Source organism: Macaca mulatta, chromosome 10 (assembly GCF_049350105.2).
Source record: "Macaca mulatta isolate MMU2019108-1 chromosome 10, T2T-MMU8v2.0, whole genome shotgun sequence".
In the NCBI taxonomy this organism is placed as follows: domain Eukaryota; kingdom Metazoa; phylum Chordata; class Mammalia; order Primates; family Cercopithecidae; genus Macaca; species Macaca mulatta.
This window is the reverse complement of record NC_133415.1, coordinates 13261345-13272148: the sequence shown is the minus strand read 5'-3', so window position 1 is coordinate 13272148 and position 10804 is coordinate 13261345. Positions and strand designations below refer to the sequence as shown.

General features: G+C 57.5%; 1 protein-coding gene across 20 annotated transcripts in view; it reads right to left on the bottom strand.

Annotated features, from left to right (window-relative positions):
- The window catches only part of TMEM184B (transmembrane protein 184B), a 54454-nt gene that overhangs the window by 2624 nt on the left and 41026 nt on the right, over positions 1-10804 (bottom strand). For 6 of the 20 annotated variants that reach the window (XM_077948267.1, XM_015150314.3, XM_077948274.1 and 3 more), the window contains 5 exon segments: positions 8394-8484; positions 7825-7900; positions 4522-4613; positions 3171-3340; positions 2529-2723 (listed from right to left, as the gene is read on the bottom strand). In XM_077948267.1, coding sequence (XP_077804393.1) covers positions 2529-2723; positions 3171-3340; positions 4522-4613; positions 7825-7900; positions 8394-8484 — 624 coding nt within the window. 20 annotated transcript variants of the gene reach the window in all.

Below are 10804 nucleotides of genomic sequence, written 5' to 3'. Positions count from 1 at the left end.
ATGTAACCCCCCACTGGAGCCAGGCCGGCTGGGGGAGGGACCGAGGCTAGAGACTGGCGAGCTATGGGCAGTGAGCCTGGAATGCCCCAGAGAGGCCAGGGCAGGCTCAACCGACTGAAGTCGGGGCATGTGGGGCCAGAGGGCCTGGAAGCCGGGGTGCCCTGTTCCACAGGCGCCAGACGCATCCCCCACCACCTGGGGAAGTGCTGTGCTCCCTCCACGCTGAAGAGTGGGCCAGGGGCTGGCCCCATCAGGACTAGGCTGGCCTGCACCCCCAGGGCAGCAGATGCGACTCACTGGCTCCCTCTAAGAGGGCTTCCTCCTCATCTCCTCTAATCAATCGTCCCGTCCTCACGGGCTCAGAGGGGAAAAGCAGCCCAGGAAACAAAACCTGGATGTAAGGGGCAAGCCTAACTCCAGAACCCAGGATTCCTGACTCAGCTTGTGAACTCTTGGAAACATCGTGAAATGCCCCGATATCCCATGAAGAGCACGGTGACCCCAGACGAGGGCGGGGCATATTCCAGAACGAGAGACCAGGACGGAAGCAGGCAAGCTCTACAGAGGGTGGCCCTTGGCAGGTGCTCTGGGCATTCCCACCCAGGGGTGCCAGTGGGGAGATGAGAACACAGAGGAGCTACAGAGAGAGGCATGCCAGTGACAGTGACCAGAACTGACGTGCAGGACAGACATGCAGACCAAGAGCGGGACCTACCGTAAGGGCCGTATGTTGGCACTGCCCACGGCCAAACCCCGGGCAAAAGCAGGGCAAGGGGGGTGGGGAGAGAAGCCGAAGAAATAGAGAAGACAAGAGACAGCTGAGTGAACAATGTGTGCCCACCACCGAGGCCCACCAGCATGACATACCACACACCCTGCCCCCGCCCCTCTAGGCCCCCACAGGGCACCCAGGAAGCTCCAGGTGCCTCCTGGGGCTTGGCAGGGGGGATATCCACCTAGGGATGACTCCTCCCCTGGTGTTCACGCCAACAGGAAACATCCGCCTGGCGGCTGAGTTCCGCCTCCACGTCTAGGTCAGGACGTCCCATCCCCACTTCTTCCCAGGCTAGCCTGGGGCCACATCTGCACCTCATATTTTACAAACCTCACAACACTTCCCAGACCAGGACATGGAGGCTCGGAGGGAGGGGTTACGATCGCACAGCTGAGCCAGCTCTGCACCCAAGCCTATCCTGAGGGCTAAGGGTCTGCGCCTGGGTTAGAGGGTAGCAAGGGGCTCAGGACCAGTGCGGAGGCAGAGAAGGGCAAGCGGCTTCCCCGGCCGGGTGCGGGTATGTCTAGGAGCGGTGTGTGGAGGGACAGCTCAGGCTGGGCGGCAGAGACCCAATGGGGCAGGAATGGTTCTTTGCCGTGCCCCCCCTTGCCCCTTGGGGTGGCCCCAGGCCCCAGGACGATGTTCCTACGGGCACAGGGTATGCCAGACCAGGTCTAAGGGACATTGCCCTCAATGCTGGATGGGTGTTTGCTAGGTCCTTCCAACTGGGCCATCAGCTGGCAAGCCCTGGCCTTTGTGCGCCTGCTCTTTGGGCCATAGAGTAGGTCTTCCCTGACCAGGGAAGGCACAGAGGAAGGGGGGTGGGAAGGAAGGGGAGCCCCGCTGCAGGCAGACATTTCTACACTCACACTACCCACCACGGAGCCTGTGTGGGCCTGCAGGTAGGCCCTGGGGAAGTGGGTTTCTTGCCTCCAGCCACTTGGGCAGACAGCTGGCAGCAGCCAGGCTCCTGGGTAGATGTGTCAGAGAAGGAGGCTCCCCTCTCCCCAGTTCCTCCTGCCCCTTCACTGGCTCAGTCATTCTCAGGCCTTCCCAGCCTCCTCTTCCCCATCCTCCAAGGACAAGCCCCTTTGCCCAGTGGCCAGAGGCAGCCCTTCCGGCCCACTGGAGCGTCTCGGCAGCAGCACATTCACACCACCCTGGGAGTGCTTAAAGCACAGAACTCTCAGAGCACACAGCCTGCCAGCCCAGACCCATTACAGCGGCATCTCCGAGGGTGGGGCTGGTATGAGCCCTTTCAAAAGCTCTCCAGGGCATTTTCCAGTACAACTGGGGCCACTTACCACCGTTCTAGCAAGAAGGAAGATTCGCAGGTGTAAAAGAAAGCTGTTAAAACCTATTACCATCCGAGTCTGTTTCTCAGAAATATTCTTTTTTAAAAACATAGTATATGAGATGAGGGAATTACAGGACAAAATGGTAACCACAGTGTTGGGTGTCAGAAGCCTGAGGGAATTTGTCTACTCATTACAGTCTCTGTCTGTATGATCCCTGGGTCTCCACACTTGGATCTGTTGCAAGAGACAGGTGGCCTGAGCTTCCAGGACCGAATCCATAGTGCTGGTGGCACCTGCTCTTCCCCGACCTCTGTGGCCCCATTTCTGCACATAGAGTCGGGATCCCATGTCCTGACCCAGCCGCACCTGTAGGATGCTGGGAGGTGGGAGGGCCCTGGGATGTTTGGGGCTCCCTGTTTCTCCCAGTGGGGGTCACCTAGGACCCTGGCTCATACCTTGTGCGTCCAGTCTCTTGTCAGCATAGACCTTGTAGGTGAAGGCGTGCCGCAGGGCCAGGGCTGCAAAGAACATCTCCACACAGATGATGAAGTCCTGGTAGCCAGCAGCCACAGTGCCCTCACCCACCGACACGCGGGCCGAGTGGATTTTGGGGATGGCCCCACACTTCTCCAGGATGGCCAGGAGCATGCCTGGATGAGGAGGCATGGGTGTCTGGACCCAGACTGGTCCCCTTCCTGGTCCCCCATCTTCCACAATGTCCCACTCAGCTACCCACACACCCCAGTAAGGATGTAAGCAGGGCCACAGCTGCTCCTGTAGGGCAGGAGTAGCGACACAAGGCCACAGCCTCCGGAAACCCTGCTCTCCCAGCTCTTTGCCAGCCACCAAAACTGAGATGTCAGCGATTTCACAGGGTCTCCTAGGCCCTCCCATCCATGTAGCGGCCCCGACAAATCTCCCCCATCCCCTGGGAAAGGCCCCTGAGGGCTCAGATTTCACCCCCAGCAAGTGCCCAGTGGGCTGAGGCCCCTCTGAACAGGCCCCGCGGGCACCAGGGACCATAAGCAGAAGGGGCAGCAGGAAGCACAGAGGACAGGGCAGCATGGGCAGCCTCGAGGCGCTGGGAGGGGGCTCACCTTGCCAGAAGGAGAGAAAGATGACAGACTTGACCATGAAGAACTTGAGGACGGGGCTGTAGGGACTGAGCAGCTCCCGGGTGGCAAAGTAGAAGAGGAAGAGGGCGTAGAGGGCCAGGCTGACGGAGATGTTGTAGATGATGGTCACGTAGAGGTAGCCGCTTGTGACGCTGCAGGACGGGGAGCATTTTCTGGCTGGGACAGACCCTTGGAGGGAAGGGGCTCTCCTCGACTGTACCACACACAGTCCCCATGGCTCTTAGCCCCACATGTCCAGCAGAGCTCAAAGAGCCACTGAAGGGGACAGAGGGGGTGATCAAAGCGACAGACAGGGGTGGGAGTGTACGGGGTGCGTCTGCAGGCCAGACCAGCTCTGCTGCCTCTGCGTGACTCATGGACTTGTCTACGCCCTGGTGCCCACACTCCTAACACTGGACACCAGTGTGGAAGCCAGGGCTGAGCTGGAGGCCATAGCCTGACAGGCAGATAACAGGCGTCAAAGTGGGTGACGCTGCTTAGCTCTGCTGCCTTTTCACTTGGTCGGATGCATCCCCCTGACCTCCCTTTGCTCACCTGCCCTGGTAGGGCTGTTGTGCAGTTTACAGACAGTGTGTGCCAAGTGCTTCAAAGCACAGGGCTAGACACATGGTCACTTTTTTTTTTTTTGAGAGATGGAGTTTTGTTCTTGTCACCCAAGCTGGAGTGCAATGGCGTGATCTCGGCTCACCACAACCTCTGTCTCTTGGGTTCTAGCGATTCTCCTGCCTCAGCCTCCCGAGTAGCTGGGATTACAGGCACCCCGTCACCATGCCCGGTTAATTTTTTGTATTTTTAGTAGAGACGGGGTTTCACCATGTTGGCCAGGCTGGTCTTGAACTCCTGACCTCAGGTGATCCACCAGCATTGGCCTCCCAAAGTGCTGGGATTACAGGCGTGAGGCACCGTGCCCAGCCACATGGTCATTTTCACTAAGCCCAGAATGAAATGCGTGTGGTCAATTTACACAGCAGGGGCTTATGTACCTGTGGACTTGAGCCGACCTCTTGGGGCTCTGACCCTCTCGCTCCCTGCCTCAGCAGTGGTCACTGTCCCTTTGTGGCCCATCCCTTCGCGGTACCACTCTGCAACCTGGACGTGAATGTGACTGCTGCCAATGGTTCACTCCTGGGCCGGCAGCGGGGCCAACTGCCAGGGTGTCCACTGCTGGGCTCGGACTTCAGGGGGGCGTGAGCACCAGGCACCCAGGAAGGTCACGGCTGTGCAGCCACTCTGGCCGCCCCCTTCCCTCAGCCAAGGCACCAGCCTGTGCCAACACTCCTCCCACACAGCCCGGGGAGCACCCGCTGCTTACTCAAAGTCCCCATCCCGGTACTTGCCGAAGGCCTGGAGGACCACAGTGCTGACCGCCATAAGTGGCTTCACCACACAGAACTGCAGGGTGGCCTGTCGGGGGGAAAAGGAGTTGAGTGTGGAGGAGGAACGCAGAAGGCATGAAGCAAGCTCTGCTTCTGGCAGCCAGAACTGTGCCGGATGGAGGGACAGAGAGGATGAAGGGGACGGAGGGGACGGAGGGGACGGAGGGACGGAGGGGTTGGAGGGACGAAGGGATGGAGGGGATGGAAGGATGGAAGGATAGAGGAGATGGGGGGGATGGGGGGATGGCTCTGTGTCCTGCTCCCAGGGGACTGCTGTCTGCATGGGGCAGAGGGCAGAACATGTAGGAGATGCAGCCCACGCAATGCCGTGTGTGAGATGAGCATGTGGAGGAAGGAAGGAACAGTGTGGCAGGGTATGATGGAGGCGGGGGACAGGAGATGCACACAAGGAAGCTTCTCGAGCCAGGACCATCAGGAGGGTGCTGGAGACGAAAGGTTCGACAGGCAGAGGGGGCAGCTTGCACCAAGGCCCCGAGGTAGAGGGTGGACAAGTGCAAGGGGCTGCGCACTGGAGAGATGGCCGAGGAAATGGACAGGGCCAGGTCCTAGAGACCTTGGTGCCTGGAGCAAGGCTGGGGCCCCGCTCAAGGAACCAGCCACCGCGTAGCCGGCACAGGTGAGGGCCTCCTCCCATCCTCCAGGTCCACCCCCTGTCCGGTTCCTGGCCCCACTCTCTGGATCTGGGTCCAGGGTTTCTGGTGAGCACAGGTCACTCTGGGGATGGAGGTGACTCAGGAAATGTAGCCCCAGAGCACGTGGGCTCCACAGTCTCGAAATCTGAGTTTGAACTCTGGGGACAGCTTGGGCAGTCACTTGGCCTCTGAGCACAGACTCCCTGGTGAAAAGGACGTAGTCACTCCCCACACCACAGGGCCACTGCTGCGGGGTGGCACAGCCAGGAAGCGCAGTGTCTTCTCGGGAGTGTCCCGCCTCTGTGCATGCACTAACGGCGCCTGCTAGTTGGCTGAGCCACGGAAAGAATTCCTCAGCCAGGTTTTCCCGATTCCCTACGGGAGGACCCGTGGTGCCCATAACATCACTAGTATCACCATTATCTTGAAAGCAAATAAATCTAAGCCCTAAGGCCCCTCCTGAGGAGCTGGGGGGTGGTTAAATCCAATCCAAAAGGCTCAGCTAGTGTAGCTGAAAAAAGGACGAGGAGCCTGGAGCGGGAACAGTGATCTGTGGAAACTGCAGCTTCTGCCCCAACCAGGGATCTGAGCCAGGCTTGCAGGGGAGCCCCAGGCAGCCCGCACCATGGGGCTGCCATACGGAGGGGCGTGTGTGATGGGGCAGACGTGTAGTCCCACTCCCAGAAAGCCCCAAAGAACGTCCCTGGCCCTGTCATCCCGCCTAGAAGAAGTGGGACTGGCACCTTCTGGGGAAAAGGGAAGAGCGGCAGTTTGCGTGAGTTCTAGTTATGAGCCTGGGAAAAGGGAAGAGCGGCAGTATGAGTGAATTCTAGTTATGAGCCTGGCAGCAGGCTGGTGCTTCCCTGGGTCAGTTCACCTAGTACTCATGACAGCCCCCTGATGTGGGTGCTATCATTATCCTCACGGTACAGATGAGGAAACTGAGGCACAGAGAAGCTGAAGCAGCAGAAGCAGAGCCCAGGCCAGTAGGCCCCAGAATCATCACCTCACCATACCCTGGACCAGTCAGCAGTTCCCAGGCTGGGCTGGACATCAGAACCCCCCGGGGAGTTTTAGACACGTGCCAGGTTCCAGGGCTCCATTCCAGAGCTTCTCCTGCGGGCTAGGGCAGTGAGTGGTGATCGGGAATCTCTGCTTTAAGTAGGGCATCTCTCCAGAAGATCTGGATATTGAGCGCTGGCCCTGAGGAGTCAAAGGCCCGTCTCTGTGCGCCCAGGACAAAGCTGTGGGGTGTGCTCTCTCGCCTTGGTAAAGAAACGAAGAGGCCTCTTTTGTTCTCTTACTTCTTGCATCTCTCCCTGCCACCGTCAGGAACAAGAGCAGAACGTCTGAGCCCACAGGGCTGGGGAATCATTTCTAACAAGGCCACCCTAGCTAACAATCATGAAATCAAAACTTTGTAGACAATATAATCGTCAAACAAGGCGGTGAGTCACAGCTGGCCGGAACCTGGGTGGCTGCACCAACTGGTAAACAATGGCTTTCAATGCCCCACCCTGAACCCAGGATAGTTTTAACTCTTTCCCTGCAGGTCCGATGGTGAGATTCTGAATTTAGGAACATGCTAAGGAAGGAAGGTCTGGAAGCAGAACTGGAGACTTGGCATGGCCAGGCAGAGGCTTTGTGGGTGTGCCCGCCTTGTGGCCTGGGCCCTGCACAGAAGGGAGCAGCAGGCCCTGCCCTCCCTGCCCAAGCCACAGTGACTTGGCTGTGGGTTTCGTATCCTTTCGTGACTACTCTTGGTGAAGCTGGAGAGGCTGACATGACAGAGCCCCTACAGAGCCCCAGAGGAGACGAGGTCATGAAGACTGGGCGTGATCCCCTCCGACTCTGCCTCCCTGAACAGGAGGCCGTGGGCTCCGCCACACCGGGCTGAAAGCTCTACATCCATGACCTCATCTGATCCTCACAACCATCTCTCGAGAGGAGTATCATTACACTCATTTTACAGTGGAGGAAACTAAAGCTCAGAGAGGGTGAGCCAATTATCCAAGGTCACACAGTCAGAAGAAAAGCTGGAAATCAGGCTCGGATGGTCAGACACCCAGGCCCACACACTGAGTGACCCCACCACACTGCCTCCGCCCAGGTTACTCTAGACCACATGGAGGTCAGCCCAGGAAGCTAGAGCGGCTGGACTGCCAACCAGGAAATGCAGGGAGAGATGGCACAGGCCTGTTCTAGCGTGTGTCTTTAATGCCAAAACCCTCCTGCCCCCTAGCTGTAGCTGATGAGAAGTTTTCAAATGGAGGTTCTAGAATCCCCATGCACCACTTCTGATTCTCACACACACCAAGACTTGGTCACACGAGCAAGAGTCTGGGCTCAGCTCTTGCCCACAATGCAGCAGACACTCCCAGGATGCCGGTCGCTGCCCCTCCAAGCACACCCTGCTAATGTGGTGCCCGCCTAACAGCTTCGGGGGCTGGGTGCTGGGGTGCTGGGGGTCTGGGGGGCCTCATAGGAAAGGGAACCTCTTCAGGTGGGGCCCAGGGCAGCCCAGGGCAGGGTTTCCCAGTCCCCACCCTGCTCCTCCTGACCTAGGCAGCTGCTGGGGGCACACACCTGTTTGCAGAACCGCAGAAACCCGATGGAGTAAGTCTTTCCCCAGAGGCAGCAGGTGCCATACACACAGCTGGACCTGGAGGAGACAAGCATGGGAGGCAGCAGCGGTGAGTGAAGAGCCAGGACTTAGGAACGGTGGGGTGGGGAAGGCCGCCCTCCCATCCACCCAGAGGAGCTGGGGCACACATCCCGGGCAGACTTTGAACCCGAGGCCAAGCACAGGGAGAGGTATGGCAGGGCATCTGCATGTGCCATAGGCGGAGGGACACAGGGCTGCACTGGCCCTGGGGTGACAAACCAACTTGGAAAGCTCTGAATGTAAAAACTGCAGGAGGCAGAAACAGACAGGAAAGCACTAAGACTGAGACAGGAAGAGAGAGAGAGAGAATGAGCCGCAGAGGCCCTCCTAAACGCCAAGAAGAATGAATGGCTCAGGAAATGTGGCGAGGCACAGCAGGTCAAGGTCACGGGCAGAGATGGTCTGTGTCCAGCTGGTGCCAGGACAGCTCCAGGTACACAAGGCCCAGGAAACGGGGTGGTGTAGGGCTCCAGGAAGACTCCATACTCACTCAATGGGTTTTCCTCTGATCTCCGACATGATGGAACTTTCTCCTCCTAGGTACTCATAGCACAGGCTCAGGAAATTATAGATGACCAAGGCTGCGAAAACAGTGTCCAGGGGAAACCAGTCAAATCAGCAGAATGGGTCCACAGATGCTGGGATTCTAAACGGCAATGGAGGTGAAAGAGCCACAGCCATGCGTGGCAACAGGGAGGAGCCTGGGGGACATAAGGTTGTGCAAAAGGAGCCTGTCAAGAACGCACACAGCTGACCTTCCGCTCCTAAGTTCAAATCCCAGCACACCTAAATTATCTTACCCAGGGATGCACCCCTACACTGGCGTAATACTACAAAGGGAAGCAAGGAAGGGACTGCCGTGAGTTCAGGGTTATGTGGGGAGGCCGGAGAAGGCTGAGATAAGGGTGGGCACTCAGGAGGTTTGGGAGGGCTGGCAGTGTCGACCCTGGGGGGAAGCGGTATTGGCTTTATTAGTTTTTCCAGGCGCAGTGGCACGTGCCTGTGGTCCCAGCTACTGCTGAGGCAGGAGGACGGCTTGAGTCTGGGCGTTCTGGGCTGTAGTGTGCTATGTCGATCTGGTGTCTGCACCGAGACTGGTAGTAGTATGGTGATCTCCTGGGAGTGGGGGATCACCAAGTTGCCTAAGGAGGGGTGAACCAGCCCGGGCTGGAAACAAAGCAAGTGCAACTCCAGAGTGGGATCGCACCTCTGAATGGCCACTGCACTCCAGCCTGGGCAACATAGCGAGACCTCATCTCTAATGTATTTATAAGTAAATATTTGTCTTACATACTTGTGTGTTATAGATCACAATTTTATAAGATAACCACAAAACAGTCTTTATGAAAATCTTGGGAGAAATTGCAAGCAGGAATGAGAGCGCAGAACCTTCATCCAGTCAACAACCTGTAGCGGTATCCGGAATACACACAGCACTATGAGCTACGACAAAGCACACAAGCAGCACAGAACACAGTGCAGAAACCTCGGCAAGCTTAGGCTGCTCATTCTATTTTTTTTTTTTTTTTTTTTTTTGAGACGGAGTCTCGCTCTGTCGCCCAGGCTGGAGTGCAGTGGCGCGATCTCGGCTCACTGCAAGCTCCGCCTCCCGGGTTCACGCCATTCTCCTGCCTCAGCCTCCCGAGTAGCTGGGACTACAGGCGCCCACAACCGCGCCCGGCTAATTTTTTGTATTTTTGGTAGAGACGGGGTTTCACCGTGGTCTCCATCTCCTGACCTTGTGATCCGCCCGCCTCGGCCTCCCAAAGTGCTGGGATTACAGGCGTGAGCCACCGCGCCCGGCAGGCTGCTCATTCTAAATTGGGACTCGGCTCAACATCTCCACAAAGACCCAAAATTTGCCACAGGGAGTGATGGCACAGCACGTCTGCTGTAAATGTGGATGCTATAAATACAGCAACACGCTGTAACAGGTCTCCTGGTCAGCGGGTTTCTGCTGGGTCAGCAAAATGAAGGCTGCTGCCTACAGGGTGCTAGAGGCAAATGGATATACCAGCATGGAGGAGAGCATGGAGAAGAGGAAGAGGGGTGCAGCAGAGGGTACCCAAAAGGAACGAACGCAAGAGGAAGAGCCAGAGCGAGGACATGGGAATGAGGATGGGCATCCAGCAAAGGCACAAAGCCAAGGGGAGGGGCAGAACAGGGTGAGGGGAACAGGTCGAGGGAGCCACAGTGGCCCTGCAGCCAGAGGGCTCCTTCTCATCCCATCCCGCCAGCCCCTGCAGCATAAAGTCCTTTAAGGCTCCCTGGTGCTGCCCAGCTTGGCACTTGGTCTTTCAATGGGTGACCTGGTCCCTGCCCATGCTCCCGCCACTCCCGAGCAGCACTAATGCTGCGCTTCTCCCCAGAGCAGGTTCTCTACCCTTCGGTGCTTCTGCACTCCCAGATCCCAGAGGCTCCAGAGCCCTTCCCGCTGTGCTCTCAGGATCCATTAACCCCCGCTGGACAGCACCCAGTGTGACAAGTCCCCGGTGACCATCGTGGAATTGAGTGCCCTCCTACCCACGGAACCTGATTTGCAGACACTTCCCAGTGCTTCCCACCCTGTGTCATAATGACTGTCTCCTCCTGTCCTTCCTCAGGACACAGGCGCCACTGGTGGCACACACGGGGCACACCACAACTGTTTCACTGACTGAACTGGGGCGTGGAAAGCCCTGGTGATGCTTTTTAGGCAAAGTTGGCCTTCAGCAATTTGGAAAGGAACATATTTGCGGCATTTTACGCGACTCACGGTTGCCCTAACCCATTAAGCGCTCCCATCTCCAGGTGACATCCACATATAATATCCATGAAGAAACAGATGGTTATTTTACACTAGTGTGTTTTAGTAGTAATTATTTGCACAGCCATGTAAGTAGAATACAGATAAAACCATGA